Source organism: Hippocampus comes, unplaced genomic scaffold, assembly GCF_001891065.2.
Source record: "Hippocampus comes isolate QL1 unplaced genomic scaffold, H_comes_QL1_v1.1 scaffold45, whole genome shotgun sequence".
NCBI lineage: Eukaryota > Metazoa > Chordata > Actinopteri > Syngnathiformes > Syngnathidae > Hippocampus > Hippocampus comes.
Window position 1 is genome coordinate 4,386,373 of NW_017805783.1, and position 26,706 is coordinate 4,413,078.

At 41.9% G+C, this 26,706-nt stretch overlaps 1 protein-coding gene across 2 annotated transcripts in view; it reads right to left on the bottom strand.

Moving 5' to 3' along the window:
- The window catches only part of hectd4 (HECT domain E3 ubiquitin protein ligase 4), a 37,740-nt gene extending 13,905 nt beyond the window's left edge, over positions 1–23,835 (bottom strand). Inside the window, exons 1-43 of one of the 2 annotated variants that reach the window (XM_019885234.1) lie at positions 23,122–23,835; positions 18,728–19,281; positions 15,865–15,954; positions 15,651–15,778; positions 15,039–15,147; positions 12,511–12,649; positions 12,212–12,382; positions 11,925–12,117; positions 11,657–11,818; positions 11,441–11,554; positions 11,223–11,363; positions 10,869–11,104; positions 10,630–10,772; positions 10,457–10,527; positions 10,276–10,381; positions 9,579–9,699; positions 9,366–9,488; positions 8,950–9,074; positions 8,569–8,722; positions 8,390–8,490; positions 8,074–8,272; positions 7,825–7,944; positions 7,636–7,740; positions 7,007–7,170; positions 6,587–6,832; positions 6,242–6,434; positions 5,954–6,058; positions 5,794–5,882; positions 5,545–5,717; positions 5,300–5,435; positions 5,070–5,214; positions 4,088–4,254; positions 3,849–3,995; positions 3,570–3,754; positions 3,272–3,425; positions 2,905–3,185; positions 2,603–2,789; positions 2,403–2,484; positions 2,136–2,338; positions 1,875–2,010; positions 587–769; positions 332–496; positions 71–240 (exon numbers count right to left, since the gene is read on the bottom strand). In XM_019885234.1, coding sequence (XP_019740793.1) covers positions 71–240; positions 332–496; positions 587–769; positions 1,875–2,010; positions 2,136–2,338; positions 2,403–2,484; positions 2,603–2,789; positions 2,905–3,185; positions 3,272–3,425; positions 3,570–3,754; positions 3,849–3,995; positions 4,088–4,254; positions 5,070–5,214; positions 5,300–5,435; positions 5,545–5,717; positions 5,794–5,882; positions 5,954–6,058; positions 6,242–6,434; positions 6,587–6,832; positions 7,007–7,170; positions 7,636–7,740; positions 7,825–7,944; positions 8,074–8,272; positions 8,390–8,490; positions 8,569–8,722; positions 8,950–9,074; positions 9,366–9,488; positions 9,579–9,699; positions 10,276–10,381; positions 10,457–10,527; positions 10,630–10,772; positions 10,869–11,104; positions 11,223–11,363; positions 11,441–11,554; positions 11,657–11,818; positions 11,925–12,117; positions 12,212–12,382; positions 12,511–12,649; positions 15,039–15,147; positions 15,651–15,778; positions 15,865–15,954; positions 18,728–19,281; positions 23,122–23,268 — 6,863 coding nt within the window. In that variant the 5' untranslated portion in view covers positions 23,269–23,835. Of the gene's footprint in view, positions 1–70; positions 241–331; positions 497–586; positions 770–1,874; positions 2,011–2,135; positions 2,339–2,402; positions 2,485–2,602; positions 2,790–2,904; positions 3,186–3,271; positions 3,426–3,569; positions 3,755–3,848; positions 3,996–4,087; positions 4,255–5,069; positions 5,215–5,299; positions 5,436–5,544; positions 5,718–5,793; positions 5,883–5,953; positions 6,059–6,241; positions 6,435–6,586; positions 6,833–7,006; positions 7,171–7,635; positions 7,741–7,824; positions 7,945–8,073; positions 8,273–8,389; positions 8,491–8,568; positions 8,723–8,949; positions 9,075–9,359; positions 9,489–9,578; positions 9,700–10,275; positions 10,382–10,456; positions 10,528–10,629; positions 10,773–10,868; positions 11,105–11,222; positions 11,364–11,440; positions 11,555–11,656; positions 11,819–11,924; positions 12,118–12,211; positions 12,383–12,510; positions 12,650–15,038; positions 15,148–15,650; positions 15,779–15,864; positions 15,955–18,727; positions 19,282–23,121 lie in introns of both variants that reach the window. The other variant, XM_019885233.1, reaches the window with a different exon arrangement.
- Between the last annotated feature and the right edge of the window lie 2,871 nt (positions 23,836–26,706).

Sequence of the window (26,706 nt, forward strand, 5' to 3'; positions counted from 1 at the left end):
AGTAAAGTGGGTTTCCGGGGGGGGGGGGGGTGGGGGGGGGAACGCTTGGAAGGACTGATTTTTAACTGACCTGGTTCTAATTTCAGCAAGCAAGCGAACTGCAGCCATCACCGGGCTGGATCCATCTCCAGAAGCTGGTAGAGAGGTGTGAATGGACAGGCTGCCCTCCTGTGGCAGAAGCATGGATTGCACTGCTTGCACTACCTTCTCAGTGATCGATAGCTTGTACAAGGGCAATGCCTGAGGAATGGGAAGAAGGATCAGGTGAGAATCAGAATATTGTTTTCCATTAAACGATAAAGGTGATTAAGCTACAGGGAGGAAGTCTTACTTCAGATCTGGGTGTACACAGGCGTGATATTGGTACTGTCAGCACATCTGAGGCTTTACAAGTTCTCCTGTAGTCACAAGAGGGGAATTTGACAGTTGCAATGCCCTCTTGCTCATTGATAGACATCACAATACCCACACTGCCAAGCACTCCTTTACCTATGACCTGTAGACATGAGATATATGCTAAGATGTTGAAAGGAGTTTATCAATGATATGATTAAAAATAAATAGTAGATTAACTTGTATCCTTTACCTGGACCTCAGACCCTATTTTAATGGTTTCTTTGAAGCCACCCAGAGCACAGAGTGCAGCAACCGCCTGCCTGCCAATGGCCTGAAGCTTAGCCAGCTTCCTACCACTGCTGCTCCCGTTTTCCAAAATACTCTCTGCATACTTCCCCAATTGAGGGATGAACATCAGTGCCCTGGACAGGACCTAAAGATAAACACAGAGAAAACATTTATACTGTATGCTGAAGAAAACGATTCAACATTGGAGGCCTGATTTACGAAGATCCCAAATAGTGGGCACTGAATTGCGTCCTCACTTACCAACTTATTGTGTGTGCTGTTGACAACAAGTGACAAAATGAATGTAATGAAAGAGAGTTCTGCGCTTCAGGTAGCTTTGGTGGATTTCAACATGGAAAATTTGGGAGAGCACAGCAAGTAAAAAATGTGACGGAATTGGAAGTGTTAGTGAAAGAAACCGACATATGGCTTCCAAAAAAGAAACCTAACGCTCCAACAATTTTGGTGAAGCAGGCAAACTGCATAAAAGCCATGTTTTTCTTCGTTTAACTCATCCAGAGTGCCAATCCAGCACAACAGTGAATTAAAAATAACACACTCAAAAAACTGAAATGGGAGAGGCCAGCACCAGGCAGTGGTCACAGTGCACTGATATGAACCAGACAAGGAAATTCAGAGTTAAATTACATTTTCTCATTGGTAACTGGTAAAGCCCTTGGATTTATCAGAACTTCCAAAATTGTATTGTTGAATACATGATGTGCCATCATAATATTTGTTTCTGACATTTGAAACATTTTTACACAAGCAGAAAAGATCTGTTTGCCTTGTCTCTCATTTTGCCTCAATCTCCTCGCTATGGTGACGTAGAGCGGTGCTGTGCACAACTTCCTTTCAGATGCTGTTTTTCAAGATGCAATATCAGCCATCGAAATTAGTCTCTGGTTTGACTAATCACATAATATTGCATGCGCTAAATTAGGGTCATATTCTCCCATGTGCTTCAGTCAAAAAAGGCACGCTGCTAGGCACTTTTTTGGGCCGCACAGAAGCGCGGATGGGAAAATATACTCCTTAATCTGTTTGCATTTACTCTTCACATAATGTGCAAAATGAACTGCGGGGCAATATTGCAGTTTGGATGGTGCCTCTTCATAGATCAGCTTCCACGTCTGTTTGCGTGAGCAATCAAGGTTGCGCCGATTTAGTTCATCAGGCCCTTAAGATTCGACTGCTTTTACTGGTTTCTGAATGTCACAAAGAAAGCAGGAAACATAAGTTAAATTTACTTTTTCAGCAGTGCTCGTCCAGATTTGTGCCGTGTTTGACTCCGGAGCAGTAAGTAGACTATGCAACAGAGCAATAACCTCAGCAGCCATACTGTTGGCAACATGCCCACTGATGAACGGCCTGACAGGATCCGACCTGTAGATGACACAATGTTCAGTTAGTCGCTTTGACATAATTCTGACTCATTTTGTCCAAGATTTTAGGCACTAAGGTTACACAAAAGACATTATTGCTTCCATATACTGTATTCGTCGTAGTACCTGGCCAGCTCAGTGTTCCTGTCCCTACAAGCAGATGTTTGGGCAGTTTTCTTCTTGTCGCCCGTTGTGATGCCTCCAGCAGTCTCCTGTGTCAGAGTCTCTACAGGCGGACCAACACTCACTATCAGACCAGACTGAGCCCATTTAGTGGCCTTCCTCAGTGCAGCAGATGCTTCCTCTGTGATCACCTCACAGTGTCCACTCTAAAAAAGTAGGAACATTTAGAACTGGGGGGAAAAAAAACAGAAATTGTATTGCAGGTCTTACTTTGGTCATCTCTCTGTCCATTTTGACAACCTTTTCCATGTTTGCACCAGTGCCAAGCCGAAAGGGGCGTCCCTCAGAACTGCTACATTTTAGAAAGGGAGAGAGAATACACATGTTCAGAAAATCTTGAGTAGGCTAAAATTGTGAAACTCAAAAACAGTCACTAATCTTACTAAGATAACTTTCAAGATGGATCTTACCTTAGAAGTGGTTGAAGAACCTCGTGAGAGGATTGATCCTCTCTCTTGTGGATGAAGATCGATAGTTTACCATCAACTGCTTCACCTTCTTCCCCAATATCTTCAGCCTTCAGGGCTCCTTTGGAACTGGCTCGAGACAGACTAGTATCTGGCTCAGAAGAGCTGGGAGACAACAAGGTCTGGCAGCCTGGTGAGGAGTCGTCAACATTAGTAGAAAATATTCATCTCATGTGTTATTTAGCATTTACAGTTTTGAGAAAGTACCCCACAAGTATTGTTTTTCAATGACGAGAGCAACAAACCTGGCACCACATAGTCTGCCAGCTTGGCCAGCAGCAAAGCAGCGATACGTGAGGCTGGGTCGTTAGCATCTTGTTGCTCCGCTTCGAGCGTGTTAATAGAAAAGCTCCATGATGGTAGGGCCACGTTACCACAGTCTTCCACGCTCATGAGAGGCAAGGCAGCTCGACAAAGTTGCAGGATGATGAGCACCAGCTTTGGGGAAGGTCTCTGGTCAAGCAGCAAAGACAAGAGCTTCGAAACACAGGCTGGTTGGCTCAGGATAGCTTTTCCTATGTGGCTCCTGGAATGAAATGTAAAAAACATTTACTGTATAAATACACTCACAGACGTAGTAAGTACATACATATCTAACATGACAAAACTTACCTGGAAAGGTCATTGAGAAGACTGAGCACATCTTGCAAGGCATCATTGCCAGCTGCTTGATTCCCACAGCACTCGGTAGCTCTGGCCAGATGATTGGTCAGCAAACTGGACACCTGCCGAGCCAACCCAGAATGTACTCCATCTGTCGAGCCACCTTTAAGAAAGTGGAAAAACAAAATACTACCGCTGAAAAAATAATAGTCAGTGCACAAGCTGATGTTACAAAAATTCTAAAAGTGCAAGATAAGGCCATCATTACATCAATATTATTACAGTCCTGTATAATATTTTACCTTACCTTCCACTTTCTCCCACTCAATGCAGCGGTTAGCAAGCACCTGAAAAGCTGCCCAGGCCATGGTGGCTACCTTCTGCTTTTTGGTCTGCTTCTCATTTGAGCTGCACTCCCTCTGACCACTCAAGCTACATAAGCTGTCCATTAGCTGAACCAGCCCACTCCGAACTAGACACTGCTCCTCGCTCCTATGGAAAGAAATGCAACAAATAAGGATAAGCATGGTGAATATTTTGTGAAAAGGATATGCGGGGACAATTGGAGAGATCATAAGTTTCTTGCCTTGTGTAGGGTATTGTGCAAAGTAAGCCGATACTGTTGGCACAGGCAATGGGGTAGCGAGCACAAAGAGAGACAACAGACGTCATCGTCTCCCCAAAGGCCTCCTGCACCTGCTCTACCATTCCACCACAGGTCAGCTCCTCAATCCTGTATGCATTAAACAGATTTACAAAGACAGTAGAGGAAGAGAGTTGTACACAATGCACGAGTGGTTTTGTGTTGCTGAATCCTTTATTTACCTTGGACCCCCTTGCAAGACCATAGTAACAGGCCCAACGAGGTGGGTGACCCCACCCACTCTGACAGCAGCGGTGAGCAGCTCTCTCATATGGACAAGCGCCTGCCTTCGTGTGCTCCCACGGTGCCAACGTGTCTGCGCCGCAGACAGGAAACTGCTGCTTGATACCTACACAAATAATGGATATTTATCATAGTCAGTGGTGGGAAGTAACAGAGTACAATTATTTCATGACTGTAATTATGTTGACTGTACTTCAGTATTTATTTTTATTCATTTTCTGGTGACTTTTTACTTTTACTCCCTACATTTGATAAGAGATATTTGTACTTTGTACTCCGTATACTGTCATAATAGTAATAGAGTAATCGATGGAAAAAATCGATAGAATAATCAAATAAAAATGATTTGGTACAGACAGTCCTAATTCCACCAAAGCAAGACATTCCCCATCCATGGCCTTACTTAAGACAAGTGTTTGATATTGTCAGCTCCAAGAATCATTGTTGGCAAATATGTTGTGTCCTGTATCAGTCTAAAAACCACAAGCTTCTATCCAAGTTGAGAAAAACAGTGACAGGTAAGGTGTAAATACTTGCTAAATTTGCATTTCTTGTTAGTCAGTTCATGTTAGCAAAGCCATGATTCTTTTTGCTTCTCAGTAAAAGCATGTAAATTCACAAAAGATCAACTATTTTGGGTGCATTTTTTTCCAGCTGTTTTCCTAAATGAGTATTGTATAAAATTAACGGGTAGGATAAAACAATTGTTACCTCTTAACATTTCAGAGTCTGCACTTTTTTCTTGTATGTAATTTAAGGTTTTAAAAACAGTACTTTTACTTTTATCATTTTTTTTAACACAAGTACAGTAGAGCTACCTGTACTTTTACTAAAATCTATAAACCGTGGGTACTTTTTCCATCTCAGGTCAGTGCATGCAATTCCAGTTATGTGAAATGGTCTATTAAGCAACAGACTTACGGCTTGATCAGGTGTAGTGCCGATAAATGCAAAGAGCTGACCCAGTAGAACACTGTATGTTGGCTTATCTTTACTGTCTTCAACTGCCAGAGACTGCAGCAGTGTAAATGAGCTACTGCGATGACTGGTAGGGTGATGTCGCCTCCTGCAGAAAAAACGGACAAATGAAAAAAACATTTATTTCTTTATTTAAGGGTTAATTCATCAAACAAAACAGAAGAGAAAAAAACCTTTGAGTAGCATGTGTAAACTCCAAATCTTGGTTAGCAATCATCTCTAAGTCAGAGGGTGCAGACATGCTGCGCAGGAAGACTGGCTGCTTCACAATCGAGAGGGCAGTCTTGCCGTCTGATACAGACTTAGAAGCTGATACAAAAGGTAAGGGAAAAACACAAACATTTTCCAACGTTGGAAAACTTAAACACACAGAAATTCAGTTTGCATACTTCAATTAGGATCAAAGGAGGATATCTACCTGTGCCTGGTGTTCCAACAGGCGTTGTGGTTAAGCTTCTGCAATGTGGTGCAATGGTAACATGTAGCAGTAGCTCTGTACGGTTCATCAAACTCTTCACAAGTGCCTTAGTTTTAACCAGTGGGGTGCTACTTTTAAGGTTCATGGTGTTTACCTCATGAAAGAACTTCTCTCTGTTGGGGCAGATATAGAAGTGGTTATAGATTTTGTTATACTGTCATAGGTGAAGCATTACTGCATTTAACTGGCCTCAATCCAAGGACAACATTTTCCAAGTCACTAAAATCAAGGGGGACATCTTTCAGGGAGCAAAGTAGTTCAAGCTCTTTAATCTTAGCCTGAGGAAACAAGAGGAAAACATGAACATCAAATTATAGTACAGTGTGAAATGCATTTTTCGGCAGGATACCTCAAAGAAGTGGTAGTCATGAAAGAAAGGAGTGTTGTTGTCCAGCTTTCCCTGCTGGGCCTCCTCTACCTCATTCTGCCACTTCTGCTCCAATTCTGCTACACTCTGCATCCAACATGGAAGATAATTAAAGTTTATTTTGGTAATGTTGGCATATTGACAGAGATTCACGTTATATTAAAAGGTAAAAATTGTGCCCAACTGGATATGTTTGCATGTCAGAAAGCAAAACTAATGTTATCTGATGGTCACTCTCTCAGTCTCTCTTTAAAAAAAAAAAAAGCTTACCTGCAGTTGACGCTCCATCGCATTTATCTTTTTGAAGGTCTCTGCCATGATCTTACAGACCAGGTCAAACTCTTCTGTGTGGTCTTCACGGTACTGGTAGTTGACAAGTGACTGCAGGCCATCCACCAAACTGAGATGCTTTATGACACATGACACTATAACCTCCTCCATGACATCTGGTCGGATCACCTCTCTTTCAGGAATGAAACCGTTGCAAATTGAATGCTTATATTTATTGACGAGAATACAATATATACTCTAAAACATGTAGTAAAAATTGTATAATGACCATAAAAAAGATGCATTATGAAACAAAACACTGTATAGCTGGCAAGCAGTCCTTACTTAATGCTGGGACGAAACTGTGGGCGAGCTCTTCCAGATACCTCTCGCAACCTTCCCATGATGCCTGGAGGGAGGCGTATGCGCGGCAAGTCAAAGTAGGCACCGGATGTAAAGCCTGGAGGCGGAATGAGCACATCGGCGGGGTAGGTGAATTCACGGTCCTCCTCAATGGTTAGTGGCAGAGGTGAAGGACTTGGAGTGAGAGCAGGAGAGAGTACACCATTTGCTTCGACCTGCCACTGACATCTGGGGAAAAAGAAATTAGTCAACATTATGTATTCTCATTTTGACATCTTTCCTTTATAGATATGGATGACAGCATAGCATGTGTTATTTTATGTTCAAATTTATGAAACAACCATTTTATGAATGTAATGCAAAATAAAAATTCTAAAGTTGTGGCTTTATTTTGTGCATCACCTTTGCAGCAGCTTCGAGCACAGCAAATCATGGCAGGCGTCCTCCTCTCTTGTCACCTCTGGCCCATTATATAGAATGCGCAGCATTGAGCAAGCTAGCACTGACAGGCCAAGTGCCAGGTCTGCCAGGAAAGGGAGGCCTCCAGAGACATCCTCAGATGACTCCTGAAAAAGATGACAACAACAAAAAAAACATCGTACGTAATGGGGCAGTAGTAGCTCATCTGTAATGATTAGGGCTTTGGAGCAGAAGGGTCAATATACAAGTCCCACTGCAGACAGATGTAAAAATAGCAACAAGCTGTGTAAGAGATGCTATTCTGCTTCCTGGCCACTTTCAAGGTGCATCTGAGCAAGGCACAGTCCTCAGGCCCCAGCCCAAGACGTACAGCATTTCTTATGAGCCCCTTTCTCTCTGAAATCTCTCCTTGTATCTCTGCATGTGTGTGGTCTGCTTCAGTGTTGAGTGCAACACAAAAATGTGAACCTAAATTTGAATGAGAGTTTGAATTTTCGCTTGTGGGATTATAATAAGCAAAATATTAGTGTTCATTTTTAATTAAAATAAATAAGAGTCAGGACTACTAAATGTAATGAGTCTAAAAAAATGCCAAAGTTATGGTGTTTTACCTGAGCTCTGACAGTGCAAGAAAACCCCCACATGGCTTTATCGGGAGTGTTGTGCTCTCGTCCACTTCTCATTTCAAAGGAGAAGGTCACAGTGTCACCTTCAACCTACACAAAGACAATAAATGTGTGCAGTCAAGACTAAGATGGCGGATAGTTCACTATGTACATGTTGCTCACAGCTTATTTTACCTTGACAAGATCTTTGGGCCATCCTGTCCCCAAAACACTGCGACTGCCATATCCCAGAGTGTTTCCTCCATATTCTGTTACTTTACGACTATTAGTGTTGGGACCGGCATAAATAACCAACTAAGAAAAAAAAAACACATTGCAAAGTGCAGAACAGCAGGCAAAATATGAAAAATATGTTCATGATGACTGAATGCAATCAATCAGTCATTTCAACTGTGCTTTGTGAACGCCTCATTTAATAAATACCTTGTCATAGTCATATTGCGAAGAGCAGCGGGAATCAAAGCGAAGGTACAAACAGCGAGCCCCTGGGATGTGCACAGTCTCCTTGAATTTATAGTTGTCTCGCACTGGATGCACTGTCTCCACCGTCTTGCCAGCAGCCCAAGGGGCAGGGATCTTTAGTCCTGTCAGGAATCCGGGCTCCTCGCGTTCATCAAGAATTCTATAAAGGACAGGGATTTTCTAAAATACATTTTGCTTAACAGCTGACACCTTACTAAAAAAGCTCAGCTACTTGCTAAGCAATACTATTTATTTGGTGGTCTTTCATAGAACGCACTTGTCCTCAGCAGCGGAGGTCTTCATCCCCTGCCCTACACAACCCCCCAAAAGTGGCTCTTCTGAGAAAAGTGGAGCCTGAGTCTTTAGTAACAGAGCAGTCTGGAAGGAAAACAAAAAGAATAGATGTATCATTTGGCTAGAGGATTAATTTTTGATTGAATACAAACATGAACAAACCTGACTGGTGTATAACACCAGCTGCACTAACTGAGGCATGAGGGCATCAGCTAGCGTGAGGGTCTGCAGGTTGGGGTGCATCAGAGAGGTCAGCAACACAGGCAATAAGTGCCCCAGCATCGTGGCTTTAGTAACCTGCTCCAGACCTTTCAACCTTTGGAAAACAAGCGCAAGTGATGACTCTGAACACTAGCCAGTGAGTGAAGTGCTATGGACAACAAAAGCAAAATACATTACAACATTGTCCTAGTTTTGTGTGAATTCAGATGACATGGTACCAATTTTAAAGGCACATTTCTACCTTTTAACGAAATCCTTGGAATGAAGGATAGATTCTGAAGTTTAAAAAAAAAAACAAAAAAAAAAACAAATTTAAATCACCTGGTTTCCTTGTCAGGGATCTCGCTGTTAATGAGAGCAGTTGTCACCTGATGCAGCGTCTCCAGTGCCTCATCACATCCCACCAGGATCTTGGTTGCTAAGGAGAGGATGCTACCTTGAAGTTCCTGAGGACGCCACAGAGAAAAGGCCCACACTTCGGTAACTCTGTTTCCAAATTTTTGCTGCACCACAATGTTTGGAGGCAATGTTTTATACCTTTACCATGATCTCGAGTTCAAACACACACATTAAGTAATACAACCAGAGTTGAATGAAAGCATATTGTTAACATTTGTGCAGTGAACCATAACTTCAAAATACAACTCGGCATCCAACTGATAAAGCTGCAGTGAGTTCAAAGAAAGAACATTCCATTTGGAGAGAAAGGGATATTTAAAGGGGATGTTTACCTGTACCTTCATTGTTTCCCCTTGTAGGGAGCTGTCACTGTCATCGCTATCATCTGGACGGATAAGAACGGTGTTACTGAGGAGGTGGTTCTGAACAGCCATGAGGTAGCGCAGACAAGGAGAGACCACCTAGAGGGAGTGAGTGACATCTCAAACTTGTACCAAAACAGAGTACAGTAGCAAAGCTTGCATTCCTTGTACAGATTGCAATAAACATACCGGCACTGTCGAGAGCAGCTTTTGAAAGTCATCGCGAGCGACTGTCTGACATTTGGTTATGAGAAGGCAGGATTCCCGAACTACAGTCTTTAGAATACATTGCAGTAGGTCATCACTCAGCCTGCAGAAAAGAGATTGTGTTAGATTCTTGAGCATTATGCACTTGCTATTTTCAATCTACGATTATCTATGATTAGATATTGTCCAGAGATTAAGAAGGAGTACTGTGGAAGGTGTGAGGAAAATTGGTTGCAGCAGGTATGCATTACACAATATATAAACCTTATAAACACAATTCCACTAATAGGACATGTTCTGCATGTTGTTTGTTGTGTCTTTGGGCTTGTCCCAAGCAAAACGTGTTTAGATGCATGATTTGTTTGGCACAGATTGCCTTCCTGACACAACACACAAATATTTTGGACTGCCCTTGGCAGGCAGTTGGCGTAATTCGCTGGGAAATCAAACTCATGGCATCTGCATGAAAGGCAGCATATGACAATACATCACCAGTGCTTTTCACATGTTCTGTATGTGAAGTCACATAATTTAAAAGCTTTATGACTTGTCGCTCAATGAAAAGCCAACACACTGGGGTACTGCACTATTAGAAGAATATGATCACGTTATCATTGGAGGGTTTTTTTCAGCCCATATCGCCCATCTCTATAAGATTGTACAAGATGGATGCCCTCACCTATAGTGGTCATCTTCTTCACTTCCAAACCTATTTTTCTGCAGTAGATCAGCCATGTTGGTGAGGATGACATCCCGAAGCTGAGACAGCCCACTATTCCGTTCACCTGAGAATCAAAGAAAATGTTTACTTATAAAGGATACTGGCATTCTGGCTTATTGAAATAATCTTATTTCAGCACCTTCACTTAAAACAAGTTTCAGCAATTTGTTGAGTTCAGTCTCCCCCTGATACAAAGTATTTAGGCCTGAGCTGCAGAAAAAGAGAAACAGTAAACAAATGTTTTTTAAAGGATTTTTTTTTTCCAATAGAGGCCGAAGGAGTATATAATATTTAAAACACAATCACATTTACCTGATGGCCAAGCACACCTCTCTCTGAATCTCAGCCCCTATTTGATCCACCGGAGCCATTAGTAGCTGCCATAAGAGCAGGCCTGCCCTACGCACACTTTCTCTGTTCTGCTCTGATTGAGGGTTGAAGAACCTAAATACAACCTAGAGAAAACAAAGCATGTAGAAACGATAACTTTAAAACAAATTAAATGAAGAAAGTGGCTCAATACATCTTAGTGAAAGTCACAGAAAACTAACCTGAAACACGACCAAAACACAGCGGATGATGCTGGTATCTCCACTGACCATGGCCTTTTCCATTATGTCACAGATGCTGCTAAAGTGACTGGCCTCGATAGGATGTTGTTTGCCCAGCAGGGCACCCAGGGGCAGACTGTTACTGCTGGCTGCTAGCAGGTTAAGTTGGTGGACACACATGGCACCTACATGATGAAGTAGCTGATTGATCACTTCATTGGTAGCCATCATTTCTTCTGTGAAAAGAGGGAAAACATTTTTCAAATATACACTAATAATGCCTGGGTATATGAGATTTGTGGTTTACTAAATCATGCAACAGTGATATTGCAGATTCAACAGCTAAATTGCAACCTTTGGGTTCTCTTATGATATGGCTCACACCCAACCTATGGCACACATGATGAAAGGCCTGATTCCCCGGGTTACACCACTGATCTATGTAATCGCTAGAGCAAGTCCAGATCAAGTTGTTCAGTGCATCATAACATGCTCCTAAAAGGTCACACAACAAAATGGCAGTTAGTTTAATGTACACTGCAACACTCATTTGGGACAGTAGTAGTGCTCACCCAGTCCTGCCACCTGAGCTCCTCTGCCTAGGGAACTGCCAGGGGCATCGATGAGGTCAGCGCGGCTGCTGAACTGGCCATCAGCAAGGTTGAAGACTAAACTAGAGGCTAATACTGAAATAGCAGGAGGACGTTTTAGTGGAGCGCTTCAAACCTTTAATTGAGCTATAATCCCCAAAAATATTATTGACAATGACAGTGTCAATGTGCTCTTACTTTTCAGAGAGGACAAGCTACTACTGCCTCCAAACAGTGAGCGTGTAGCAGAGCTCCCAGATACACCAGGAGGCGGGACTAGCATCACTAAGTATGTTCCACACACATACATTGGGGTCTTCCTCAGAGTCTTCAGAGGGAGTCCACAGCTTGTGTTGACAGCTATGGAGATGAAAAACCGAGGAGAGCTATGACACAAGAAACTCTAAAGATATTGTTTAAGCATTGAAGTTGACTGGCTTTAGGATTGTTAAGCCGACGAATTTACCAGACTGCTCCTCTTTGACAGTGTTTGTGATGGTAGAGCCTGTGAGAGCAGCCAATGTGGCAGAATGTGAGGCCCGGAAGCGAGACATTCGACTCAAAAGAAGCTCATTCAAGCACTTGGAAGACTCGCCTTCTTTGCGAGTCAGAATAACTCTCTCCTGCAAGATGTCGGCAACACACAGTCCTGTCTGTGTCTGTATCATGAACATAGGCAGAGAACCCATCAAACACTGAACAAATATTATAAGCTTATTAAAAATCACTAAATGGTGCAGTGAAATGACTCACAGAAAGGTGAAAGACATCCATGAAGACTGAATGGCCCTTCTGGGTCTTCTCGTTGAGACTGGCCGGCGACCACACCCAATATAGGTAGGTTCCATCTGAGCAGAGATGCAGCGTAGTCAAGCTGCTACCCACTGGAAAGTGATGGGCTGGCATGGGGACAATCTGACAAACCTAAAAAACAACAGCATGAACATGAGATTATGTTAACAGGATTCATTTGTGTTGATGCGGGAGATGATATAACTATTAAATCATTCCTGTTTCCAGCTCTCATGCTGGCCGATTTGATGGAGCATTACCTGTAACGTGAAGGGGTCAATGACCTGGCACAGCTGCTGAGGCTTGGTGTCAAAGGCAGAAGGGCGGTGGAGAAGGCGACAACTGCTGTACACCACCCAACCAGGCTCCAACTCCTCGTTTCGACAGTAAACAAACCCCCTGCACAAACAGATGCAGAACTTTCATTTTAGCACTTTGTGCAATTGAATCACACACCTTTGTGCTTACAGCACATTTTCATCACTTGCCACAAACGCACTGCTAGAATTTTTTTTTTTTTTTTTTTTTTACAAAATATAATGATCACTTATACCGAGTGGCTGTGTTTAAAAATGAAAATTTTTTTTAGTCTCAAACACATCAGCGTCCATTACTGATGATTTGCATTTATCCTTTTGAACTTGAAGTGGAAAAAAAATTAAAAGGCGGAATCGCTTGCTTGCATCTCCTGTCTTGCAGACAGGCATGCAAACAAACATTTTCCATGGCCTGGAATTCCACTCAAGCCCAAGTCCAAGCCGTCCACTATAACCATTTAAAAGCCAGGAAATTGGAATGATCCCAAGCGCTGTGCGTGCGTGCGTGCATGCATGTTCGTGTCCGGCTGATCCTACAAGGTGACCCTCATGTATGCAGCACCCAGGAACCTTTTAAAAGCAATGGGATTAGGTAACCCAGCCTGGCCTGCTTTTAAAACTCCCTCGAGAGAAGAAGGGATAGAGAAAAGAGGAGAGTGGGATTGCACGAGGAAAGGAGGGGATCATCGCTCAATCTCATCTATCGATTACTTTGAGGAAAAGAATTTTGAACATGTCAAAAATGTAATGAAAACTGCTACTGTTGAAAACACGCGAGAGAAAAAGTCACTCTCACTTTGCTTACATGACAACAGCGTTTTGATGCCTGCGATGGCAAATATTTTCAAAACTTGTCTCAAACAGGCAGTCTTTGAAAACAACTGCCATTTTGCATTTGGAGATATATGCCTAAAATGGCCAACTGTGAAAATAGAAGACACATACGTTGGCTTCGTCGGTGACATTGGTAGTTGCCGATGGCGAATAACATTTGCTGACTGAATGTTTTCAGAGATGAAGTAGGAACACTGCAGTTGTTTGTTTCATGTCTTATAAAATCACATTTTCTTCATATACACGTATTTGTAGACGTGTTCATACTGTATTACATGTTCATGTTTATTTTTGCAATCTCCCATCGATTAGTCAGTTTCTAAGGTGCTTCAGATATCCACCGTTCTTTGTCGTGTCCGGATTTACTCACACATTGACTCAGTGTGAAACCGTCACAGGTTATACACTCGGTTAGTGAGTATTTAATTAGGATGTCAAGGCACCTTGGTTGGGAATCACCGCTCGACACTGTTTTATTCCCTGTGAGTGTGAAGAAGCAGAGTGCATTAATCGTGTAAGGTAAGTCTTTAAAATTTAGAAAACCACAACATTGAAAATAATGCTTGCCCAAAAGGATGGTATTGTTTCCCAAACTAGAAAGTCAATGGATAGCTAGAAACAAGATCATCACAACATTTCCAGTATCGATAATTTGTTAATTTAGTCCAGGGGTGGCCAACCAGTCAGTGACAAATTGCCATTTTTTTTTTTTTTTTTTTTACAAAATATATTTTTGAAAGGATGGAATGATGAAAACAGAAACCTGATAAGCCTGCAAAACCACAAAACACTGCATTTAACAAAATATTGGGAAAACGTGGCCATTACCCCAGGCCCAGGAAACTAAAAGAGGAGTAGAGTTCAGGAAAGACCTTTTTTTGATTTTGGATAATGTGTGTTGGCTTTCTTCACAAACGCACTGCTAGAATTTTTTTTTTTTTTTTTTTTTTTACAAAATATATTTTTGAAAGGATGGAATGATGAAAACAGAAACCTGATAAGCCTGCAAAACCACAAAACACTGCATTTAACAAAATATTGGGAAAACGTGGCCATTACCCCAGGCCCAGGAAACTAAAAGAGGAGTAGAGTTCAGGAAAGACCTTTTTTTGATTTTGGATAATGTGTGTTGGCTTTCTTCATCCAGATGGAAATGTGTGAAGTCATAGCGATTTCAACAAGAGGAGGGCCTGTTTTATAGCTGATCTAGGATGTGCTTGGGTTTCGGTCACTATTCTATAGAAGAATGTATGGTCTAAAGATGATGACTTAAGAGTTAGAAGGAACTAACACAGTCTAGTCCAAGCAGGAGCTAGCTCTTTAACTCACTGAGAGGTGTGTTTAACGTTGAATGAGCTCATTTCTGAATGCAGTGAAAATATCGATATAAATTGGATCCAACCACATCATGTATTAAATAATGCAGGGGTACAGAGTGCCTTGTTGTCCCATAAACTAATCAATCAAAGCCATTCAGGCAGGACATGACTCCGAGCTGCCTGATATCTATTTAGGAAATACAGGAAAGAATGCAGACATTATTGTGATGGATGAGATGAACACGATATATTTAGCATCTTACTCTTTTTTTTTTTTTTTGGTAGGATGCTGTAGAATAAAGGCATGTGTTGTGTTACCTTAGTGTTCCATGTAAGCCAGAGCCGAGCTTACTGACTCCTCTCCCAGAGGAGTTAGTGGTGTACAGGTAGAGCCCGTCTGTGGCCAGACAGCGCCCCAGGTCGGTGTCTGTGAGAAATGGGAACAAATAATTACAAGGTGGGAAAGGACATTTAGTTGCGATGAAAAGGAGAATCAATACAACGAGAGAATTAATAAGCTAGCTGCTAGCTGCCTTGTACTCATTTCACAACTATACTGCCAGCACACATGCGGGGAAAGAAGACTTGATCTTCTAGTGCTAGCTTTTAAAGTACCATAAATGCAAAATTGTTACTATGGATATACAGAACACCCGTGGTCAACTTCTATTGTTCTGAGAAACCTTCTTTTCCATTTCTTTGTGAGTCATCACTGTGTTGTCTGGATTTCACCTTTTAACACCCTGCTGAACATATATTTCCTCAGTTTCTCCATAACACGGAATGCCTCCCTTAGCCATGTTAAATTGTTGTGCATAAGGTAAAAACAGTTTACAGCACAAAACCACAGAATTTGTCAAAAACAAAAACAAAATGCCAGAATGTAATAATAATAATAATAATAATAAATGAATGTAATCAGGTCTTTACCTTTATTCTCAGCTCCTCCAGCAGAGTTATCAGGTGTAGGTAGCATATCCTCAAATCCCCATGACACACTGTGTTTCCCCCCGAGCAGGCATGATGAAGAGCCCGGCCCTCCTTCCAAGAGTAAAAGCCTAAAGCAAAAATGAAGGGTTACTTCCATGGAGGGGAAAGTCACTTATACAGTCGATTATTTGGTGATTCAACAACAAAGCATTACCTGAACAGGACATCTGACACTGGGAGCTGGCCCAGATCCGACTGTTTCTGCAGTAGGTGCACTGTGTGGATGAAGGTCTTTAAAGATCCCCTGGAAATAAATAGTGTCACTTTGCCATTACAATGAGACCAATTGTTTGATAACATTGACATATCACAAGTGTCATACTGCAGACTACAGGAAATGTGCATTTGGTGCAGTGGCATATCCGAGATGGAACCCTGTATTTCACGCAATAAAGCAATCTGTATTCACAGCAAATGATCTGTGCACTGAGATTTTCTGATCATAACACCGATTACAATGTTATTATGGCCAGTGTTATTACAAATACGTTGCATTCGTCCAACTTGACAACAACACGGTGACATCATGGCAGGCAAACAAGACTATCGAAGATCTTTTCTGTGTTGTTACTTAACCTTCCAAATGGTAAATTTACCAATAGGGCTGGATGCTTCCTGACAACAAAGAGCTGCCGGTCCAATAGAAGGCTGAACAAAATGTAGAGGGTTCTGGTTTTGACAAGTCAAGATCAGTTGTCACCAGCAGAAGCTGAAGCAGTTGTCCGACTGACATACACAAAAACACCTTGTACAAAACTGGTAAGTTTACTGTTCACACAACACAGGCCCACAAGGCCTCCTATCTCTTGACAAGTTACCGGCTTGATGACCTACAGCAAAAGATTTTCGGATTTTCTTTAAAAAGGAGTACTCTGACTACACAGGAAGGGAAGTCACTACATCAGAAGCTACTCCATCAAAACACTGTAGCAAACACCACTTTGTGTATCCTTGCATAACTGTTCCAAGGACAGGCAAATTGCATGCAATTCAGGCATAATTTGTTGGAAACAGCACTACTTCTTCAAATAGCTTTCAGTCGCGACACTATTCAAAAACTTGCCATTAATTCTAACTTAAGAATTATGCAGGCAGTCAAAATGTTGACACACGATGTAGTCAAGTTACCACGGTTCCTCTATCAGACAATTAAATCGGATGACATTTTTTACAAGTAGAGGAATCCAACAGATCTATTGGTACATGAAATACATGAAAAGTCTACACAGCTATGTTCAAACACCAGATTTTTTGCGGTAAAAATAAATGGGACCAAGAACAATCATTTCAAAACTCTTCCCACCATTAATGTGATGTATAATCTCTATCGAGTGGGGAGAAAAATAATGATTTTAGAGGGGGGACGTAAAACTGAACAAGTGCAATTATGCAATCGAACAAGTGTGCACATTCTCCTCGAATTGGGGACATGGCTGTGTTAAGATTAAACCAATCATATTCAAAGCCTTGTTAAATGGTAGTCAACACACACTTGTCACCATCTAAAGTGCCTCAGATTAACCCCAAATATAGTTCAGCTGTTCTAGTAGGCTTTTCCTGAGATCCATATGGGCACAAGGCCTGATCCTGCAAAGAGCATTCACAGCACCAGAAAGATCTCATTGTTCAAAGGTAACAGTCAGGAGAAGGGTACAAAATATTTTCAAGGCATTAAGTAATCACTGGAACACAGTGAAGCGGGTCATCACTAAGAGAAGAACAGATGGCACTGCAGTGACATTATAAAGAACTGGATGTCCATTCAAAATTATTGAAAAGGTGAAAACTGCTTGAAGAGGCTGCAAAGAGGCCGACAGTAACATTGAGGAAGCTTCAGGGCTTTTCTGGCAAGTACTGGCTGTTCACTACATGTGACAACAACCTCCCGTCTTCTTCATTTGCCTAGGCTATGAGGTAGGGTGGCAACACCTAAGAGCTCCTAAATTTATTGTGGGAAAATGTGTTATTGTGCAAATGAAAACCAAAGTTGAACTTTGTGGTCGTAATTCCAAAAGCTGTAACACAGCTCATCAACAACAACAACAGAAAAAAAACACCATCCCAAAATTGAAGAAGGGTGCTGGTAGCACCGGGCTTTGAGGTTATTCTGCAGATGGAAATGGGTCCTTAGTTAAGATGGAGGGAATTCTGAACAGCTACGGGTTCTGCTAGAAAGCTGAAGTGGGAATTCATCTTTCATCCACACACTGACGCAAACCACACATCCTATCCGACAAAATGCTTTAACAAATGAAGGTTTTAGAATGACCGAAGCAGACTCGAGACCTGCCTGAATATGATCCAATATCTGTGAGCTGATCTGAAAAGAGAGATGCCATTGCAATCTCACAGATTTGGAGCATTTTTGAAGAGAGCAAATGTTGCCACATTAAGATAACACACACTGATAAGACTCCGAGCGCAAAAAGATTAAGTGTTGTAATAAAAGCCAAAGATTCTGCAACAAAGTATTAGTTTGAAGTTTTGCACATTTATGCAACCAGAATAGTGCACCACCACCCCCCCCTCCCCAGAACATATTTTTAACTCAACTGAATTGCAGAGATTATAACTGTATATTAACGGTGAAAAATATTTTGTAATTTTTTTTTACATGACAAAAACAGAATTTGAAGAAGGTGCACAGACTTTTTAGGTCCACTGTATGTAAACAAGCCAGCCAACATGGACAGCGTCTTGTGCATGTTGCATGCTTTAATTCTGTTAGGTCGACGCACAACAATTATGTATAGAGTACATTTTATGAAGGCAAATACTGCTCTTGGACCACACACTCGACTCCAGCACAGTGGTTGATGACCGTCTCAACCCATTAATTAGGTCTGTTAGCTTAACTCTGAGAAATTCAGTCAGACTTGGGTGTCTTGTCTTGATTCAGTCGAATTACAGCCAGAATATTTTTTTTTATCTAGCACCATATAAACATAATAATAACTAGAACTTTTTGAGGGAGTGAGGCAAAATAAAAATCACACAACATATCTCTCTGTGCTCACCTGGCACAGGCAAGTGCAACCAGTGCAGCAGCAGCATTTTCCCGATCTCTGGGAGTGCGAAGAATCTGCATTTGAACGGCCTTTTGCGTTTGGATGGACTCCTGAGCACCATCTTCCAACCAGGAGCAGAGCAGCCCTTCCAGGCCATTCAGGCAGTCGGCAGGCTCTTTGCTGAGACTGAGTGGCTGGCAGTCCCGGAGACAGGACAGCAGCACCTCCGCGGTGACACCACAGAGCGCCGGGTCACTGCGGGTCTGTGACTGTAGAAGGGGGAAGACCAGCAGCAGGCCGACACGGGAGGTAAAGGGAGCCTGCTCAGGCTGCTGGAGCAGACCTTGTCTTTTGAGCAAGGCCAAGGTCTCCTCATCAGCACCCCCGGCCCCTTCTCGCTCCTGTTGTTCCTCCATGGCCAGCTGCCGCTGTGCCCCCCACAGGCCACGCAGAGCATTGAGTCGGTATTCCAGCAGGCGGGCATAAGCATTACTCTGATTTCCACAGACTGCACGTAGACGCTCGGCCAGCTCAACTGGGTTCTTCGTCTCAAATGTCAGAATCTGGAATGAAGGACAGTGGTGGGGGATGAGAAAAATGAAAAAGTTAATTATGTCACTCACTGACACTGACACTCACACACACACACACACACACACACACACACACACACACACACACACACACACACACAGAAAAAACATTTAAATAAATCTCATAAGGCCCAGTTTAAATGCAAAAGGGCCCCAAGGAGACAAAACCTTAGTTCAATTAAAATGTTCCCTAAAAAAAGGGCCATTTTGAATACAATCAAGGGAAAAGCACCATCATGTCTATAGTTCTTTTCTCTGGGAAATAATAGTCAAGACACAGTCCACTGAAACAATGTGCTTTATGTGCACTTAAGCAGCATTTCAGCCATCGATTAGAATGTGAGGCCTATGAACAAAGGACTAGGGAAAAAAACTATTATAGCATTTAGCAGGCACAATTTGTATTGATTACATTTCACGAATGCTACTAATGTTACGATAAAAGTCTTTAACTGGAGACCTAGCCCTCTACGCCTTGTTCTAAGAAATACTTCTGCTGCTGCTGGATGGAACATAGTCAGCATCACAACACAATCCAAAACAGTTATGAATTTTTAGAGTTTAGCACATACAGAGTTAGAAAGAGAAGGGGTGGGGGGGACAATGGCAAAAAAAACAAAGAAATTAGAGGACAACCTAGAGGAAGACATAGGTTGAGCAGGAATGTCAGGTTTTGTTGACACAAAGGATAGTCTTGCTGTAACTTAATTAAGAAAGAAATCTTCTGTTCTGCTCCATATCGGATAACTGCATCCTATATGGCGATATGCCAAATGATACGTTGGCTTCATTCTAATGTGAATATTAATGAAGATGATTACATAAAAATGTTGTACCCTGTTTGAAGATTATGATGCTTCCAAGGCTGAACCGCCACTTTACGCTAAAAACATACTTCAATTTGTGCATGCTGTCTAATTTAACAATCCTTTTCTCCATCAGCCTACCAATCTACATCTTTTGCCCAAATCAAACATCTGACAACTATATTCATTTTCACCCCTAAAATGATGTCAGGACCCCATTAAAGAGGTCAGCAGAAAACGGAACAGCTGTTCGACCATTAACATTTCATAGTCACTTTTTCCCCCAACACTTTAGATTGGTCAATAATTTGTAAAAAAAAAATTAATTAAATAACACCCGCACATGTAGGCTGTTATATATATATATATATATATATATATATATGCCAACCTGCTGTACTGCCCCTCCTCACCCTTCGTCCTGATGTTATTTCCTGCTGCGACCAATCGCTTAAGTACACTTTTTGTAAACATTGTGTAATAAAATGCCAGCAGTTAAGCCCTTGCAATTTTTTGCACTTCATGTTGGCGTTACTTTTTTCGTGTCCTCCTCATCCAATGTCTGTCTATTGTAATGCAACGAGTTTGCACAAGTCACGTCTCGTTGGACCCTATATGGACATGCCCGTGCATCAGTGGCGATTGCTCTCGGACTGCAAGGGAAGCTCGGCTTCCCCTAAAATGTCAAAGAACAAGTGATCAAATATATGAATGTAAATTTCATTGTGTGTACATGTCATTAACAAAATATGCGCTACAACGTGCTCAACTTTTGTTCCGAATCATCTTCTTCTTACTGGGTACGACACGTCTTAATGGTTACGACGCGACTCCCTTCTCATTCATTCCCGCAGCTTCGCTGTGCTTTAAACGGTGGACGGCGAGCGACCGCAGAGCGTCTATTACCCGGACGCCGGGCATCTCGAGAGTTCAGGGTACGTTGTCCCAATGCGTTGAACGGAGACGAGTCATTGGATACAAACTGGTTTTTGTCCCGCCCACGGACGCCCGGCGTCTCTGGGAGTCTATGGACAGTGGGCGTGTATCGGCCCCGCCGGACGCTGAGCTTTCTGCATGAGGATTGGATGATCTGTCTGAGGCGGAATCTCGTTATGATTGACAGCAAAATGAGCCAATCACCGATCTTTTGCTGTAGGCATCCGTGGGAGCATTTTTCAATTCTCATTCTGTTCTGAGTTGAATTGGAGACTTCTAGTAATCTCGAATGGCAACGCTCTCTTTGTTGAAAATGACTAGCGACAGATTAATCGTTTATTTCTGGTGTGTTTTATTGTAGTTGCTTGTGTTCGCAGACTGACTTATATCACCACAGTTAAGAACCTGGAAAAGACGCCTTGTTGGTATGCCAGGGTCACAGATCATTTTCTTGAAAAAGAACGGAGAGTAGAATTCACGTAGAAATAAACAGACACATTTTATGATGTAGCCCGAAATTCAGCTTCCCCTTCTTGACAGACCAGCATCCGCCACTGCCGTGCATTGAAAATGTTGCCATTAAAAGTCAAATATATTGTAGGGAATAGCGATGGTGAAGCCGCACACTTCCCAGCATGCTTGTAAATACTTAGATGCTCTTTATTAGTTTTGTTCTAAGTTCGTATGTGATGTCTTTGAGAGGGAAGAGCAAAGGAACAGAGATTCAGATGAAAACGTATGTGCGCCATTGGCTGAAGCAGGCAGTGAGTGTGTTGGATGACTAGGTGGGAGCTGTGGCCAATAGCAGCTCCTGAATGAATGTGCATTCTGTTTCAACTTGTGGGAATGAAGCAACTGAAGAGCAATGGCAACTGTGTCATACAGTGGTACCTTTACTTACGAACGTCTCTTCATACGAAATTTTCAAGTTACGAAATGCCTCAACAGGAAAATATTGCCTCTTGTTGTGAAAGAAATTTCAAGATACAAAAGGTAAAAATAAATACAGGTTGGGCTGCTACTCACAGCTCCGAATTTCCTGAACGCAACATACTTGTAGCCGCTCTGCCATTGGCTATTACCTAGCACCATACTGGCATTCCATTGATTGAGAGGGACCTCTACTGTATGCAGCGTCCTCGTCATTCGCCCCTCGGGCCATGAAGCGCTTCGATAGTTTAACGTAAATGTGAATCACTCAGGGAAATTGGTCACCAGTCGGGCGATTGCTCACGACACTGATGTTTTGCCTTGGACAATTTCGAAAGATTGTTAAAAGCAAACGTCCTTGGATCAGTTCTTTACAAAACGCCAGGCAAAAACCACTTCTGAGATAGAACATGAACTAAAGAGGGAAAACAATGATGAGGATGCAGTTAAAAGTTAAATAACCATTTTTATTCTTTACGCTATTCTTTGTTTTTTACATTATGCACAACTCTCATTTATTGTGCAGTAATCTAATAGTAACATGCATTTGTTACATATTTGATGCATTTTTATGCTTTACAAAACATATGTCTGAATTTTGGGGGGCTTTGGAACGGATTAGCGCATTTACATGGAAAACGCGTCTCTACTTTCAAAATTTTCTAATTAAGAAATGTCTTCCCGAACCAATTAATTTCGTAAGTAGAGGTACCACTGTACTTTAAATACAAACGAGGGTGTTGCAATATCAATACAGAAGTGTATTTTTCAGCTTTTATGCGTTTTCCCAAGCTAAATTACTATCAACCAAGGCACACGTGTAAAATTAATGAATCCTTCCTTCAAATGGTTACATTCAAAATATTTTTTTAAATGGCTGTTTCAAATACTTTTATTCCGAAAGAAACTACCGGAAACACATGCACAACAAGTAAACTGACAGTGTGTAGATAACAAGCAGGGCAGGGAAAGTTGCAAACGTTAGCGCGATATCGATATCATCAAGGGTGTGTTGCCGCAGACAGCAAAACACATTCTATATAGAAGCTGAACCAACGCCCGCCGCTGTCATCTTTGCGTGTTCCATTTATAAACACGTATGAAAGACAAAGCGTCATGGGCGTGTGACTCGACTCACCTCCTGCTCGGTGTCCCCCTGCTCCGACACTCCAATTTCACTCGGGAGTTCGGCCAGATCTGTGACCCGAATGAGGCCATCGTGGAGAAAAATGGTTTCCTCTTTCACCGAAAGCCACTGGGATGAGTCCACAGCCCCGGAGCCCATCGCTCTCTCCTCCGACAATTATGCCAAAAGGGTCGAACATTAAAAATTCAGTGCCAGAATGACAGAAAACGCCCTGGCTCCGGCTGCTGTACAATAACAATATAGTGTTGGCAAGTCCGTCCGGTTTGACGACGGTGTTTTGACAGAACGCGCCGTGCTAGGCTGCAAGCTAGCGGACCGCAGCCACACGGCGAAAAGAGAGCGATGACAGGTCCTGTTCACATCCCATGTCTGCGCCTTTTCCGTCCGTGACTGTCGCTGCTGCTGCTAGCTGTCTGCTTCGGCTAGCTGCAAGCGGAGCTAGCTACCCGTGCGGCGTCGACTCGTTAGCGTTACCCAGCAGAGTGGGCGTGACACTCGCACTAAATTCGTTCGAGCGCCACGCCTTTACAGCGACAGTCGGGTAGGGACAAATATTGCGTTTGTCATCGATATTTTTTGAAAGAAAAATGACCCCTTCGAGCAGCTCCGTGTATGGCTCAGCCACTGAGTGGCTGAAGACGATAATGTATGAGAATCCAAGCTGTCAGTGCGACGCCATGTTTCCAAGGCCAACAAGCTCCTCCCAACATGCACTGCGGGCCATAAGGTCAAGTTTGGAAGTCCACCAACACGATGCAGCTATTTAACTTAAGGTCAACGGTGCAATTATCACTTATATGGGTGACGTTCATCGTAATATTTGTTCCTCATAAGATTTTTGTACGGCTTGAAGGGGACCCCCTCCCTAAATGCGCTTCAAAAAGTATCACATTTTTTCAGTAGATGTATAGTCTACTTTAAAATCGTTTCCCGATCCATGTTTTTATTTCTTCCTTGCCTTCTACCTGGCAGCTCCATATTCAGCATCTTTCTGCCAATATACCCACTGTTCCTCCACTGAACATGTCCAAACCATGTCAGTCTCAGCTCTCTTAAAATTTCTCAATCTGCGCTGTCACTCTGATGAGCTCCTGTTTTATCCAGAAAATCTCATCATCTTCCACTCTGCTGAGTCTGTCTTCTGGTGATTGGGACCATCTTCAATATTATTTAGTTTAGATTTGTGATCTCGATTTATTTATAATTCATTTTCTCTACCGAATTTCTTAGGGTTCTCCTTTTTACACTGGTTCCAGCATGCGCATGTAGATGTTAGATATTTTTGTTTGTTTGTTTGTTTGTTTTGTTCAATAAAATTTGAGCCCATGTAAGTGCCACCAAATAAGTCTAATCTGCTCCAGGTCTTCGGAATCAGGAGAGCTGGCCAATGGAATTTACCTATTTAAAAATATGAATGTTTCTTTAACCAATTAGGTGTAAAATTCACCTCAAGGGCTTTTGTTGTATGCCTCAAAATAACATCTGAATTCTTCCTTCTTCTGACGTGTTGGTTAAAGCAAATCAAGTTTTGCACAATATCGTACCATACATTTAATAATCAACCTCTTTGGTGATTATGCTGTCTTCCATCCATCCATCTATCCATCCATCCGTACAGCCACGAACCCACCATCAGATATCTAGCAAGAGAATGCAACAGAAAAGCATGAAATGTAAATCCTATCAAATTCGTTGTTGTTATTGCAAGTTTAGTCTATAATTAGGTGTCTTTATGTCAGTTCTCTTTCCAGCCTTGGGCCTTGCACATAAAGCGAACAGGAATCCTTTTCCTTGACGTTGCCTGAATGCTGCACGCCAGCAGTGTCTTCTTTATCTTTGTAAGAGCTTTAAGTAGGTCAAAGTCTTTGCAACAGAACAGCTAGAAAAGAGAAATAATGTAACAAGCAAACAGAAGTCAACCTTATCTGCAAATTTAGGGAAGACTTGTTGCAACCAATGTCAGACTAACATTAAGACACATTTTTCTTCTGCCTTGTTTTCTCTCTTTTGATAGTGTAAAATTATATTGAGATTCACAATCCATCAGAGGGGAAAAGGAAATATCAGCTTGCTAGGAGCAATCAATCTGACCAAACAAGCTGTAAAATTGAAATACAGACAAGCAAGGCCCTTACTGCAAGGGTCATTCTAAATTGAGAAAATGAAACAATACTTTGTGACCTACTATGTAATAACTGACTCAGAGAACGAGAGAGAGCGAGAGAGAGAGAGAGAGAGAGAGAGAGAGAGAGAGAGAGAATGAGAGAGAGAGAGGAAAAAAAAGGCTATTACATTAATTGTCTTGCTGTTTTGCTCATGTAGCCTTAGTATGTGTGCCCCAAACAAAGAAATGTGGATTCTTACAAGGTGCTAGAAGTGAGTGATCAATGTTTGAGATACAGCATGTCAATATAAATGCTGGCTTATACTAACTACACTTTATAACCAGATCATATAAAGAACATGTCTGGCTATATGTCATCATTTGGTCATGTACCTGGCATCACCATTGCAAAATAGCGCTGCTGGGAATATGATTATATCCATTGGTGTATAGTAATGCAGAAATCTTCCAAGGTTACTTTGTACCATTTACTTTAGCTGAATTCAGATACTGCACATCCCCAGTGTGCACTGTTGTGCCACCACATTATCGCAGTTGTTTATTTTTTACTTTCCATCTCTAAAATATTTTAATTTTAACTGAGTTGAGTTATTATAGGTCATTAATGGTGGAAAATGTCACCCGATCCTTAGAATCCACCTGAGGAAGGACACCATACATAGACAGAACTCATGAGGTTGTAAAGGTGTACCTAATGGTACAGTGTTCCAGTGATGGGACAAGATGGTGGGGATTCAAAATGGATGAAATGACTTAAAATTAGTATGATTAAATTTTCCAGTCATTATAAATGTTTTTAAACTCATCTGATGGTCATGACTATTCATTCAGTTTAGTTCTCACTGACATCAACCACCCATGACCAGAGGCATCACACCCATGGAAAAAGTTGGTTTGAACACCACACATGAATTGATTTTATTTGACTTTATTGACCTGTGTTACTTCTGCAAAATTTTTGCATGCAACATTGTGTGCAAACATACAAGTTCCCAGTGCATGCGCTACTCTATTTACAGTACAACAGTGATCAAGGTTGGCAGAATGCTCTGAGAGATTCCAGTTTTAAAGCAAACAATCACTCAAACATGATTTGTGTTGATCTCATGTAATGACCACGGCGGCCAAAGCAGCACAAAATAGAATCATGTACAAGATGCTACTGGCAGGTGCTTTACACACTGCCACAGGGGGCAGAGATGTTGTGCAGACAACAAGACCGTGATGAAAGACATGACTCTCTTCAATCTACAACTGCTACCTTTTAAGAGCCATGTGATTATATGCTTATCAAATCAGCTTAGCAGTTTATTCAAATAGTCATGTCATGCAGAACATGGCCTCTTGTATATGAAGTATAAGGAAAGATGTAAACATTAATAGAATTACTACATGATTATTCTCACAATATATGTATAGGTGTGTGTGTGTTTTATATATATATATATATA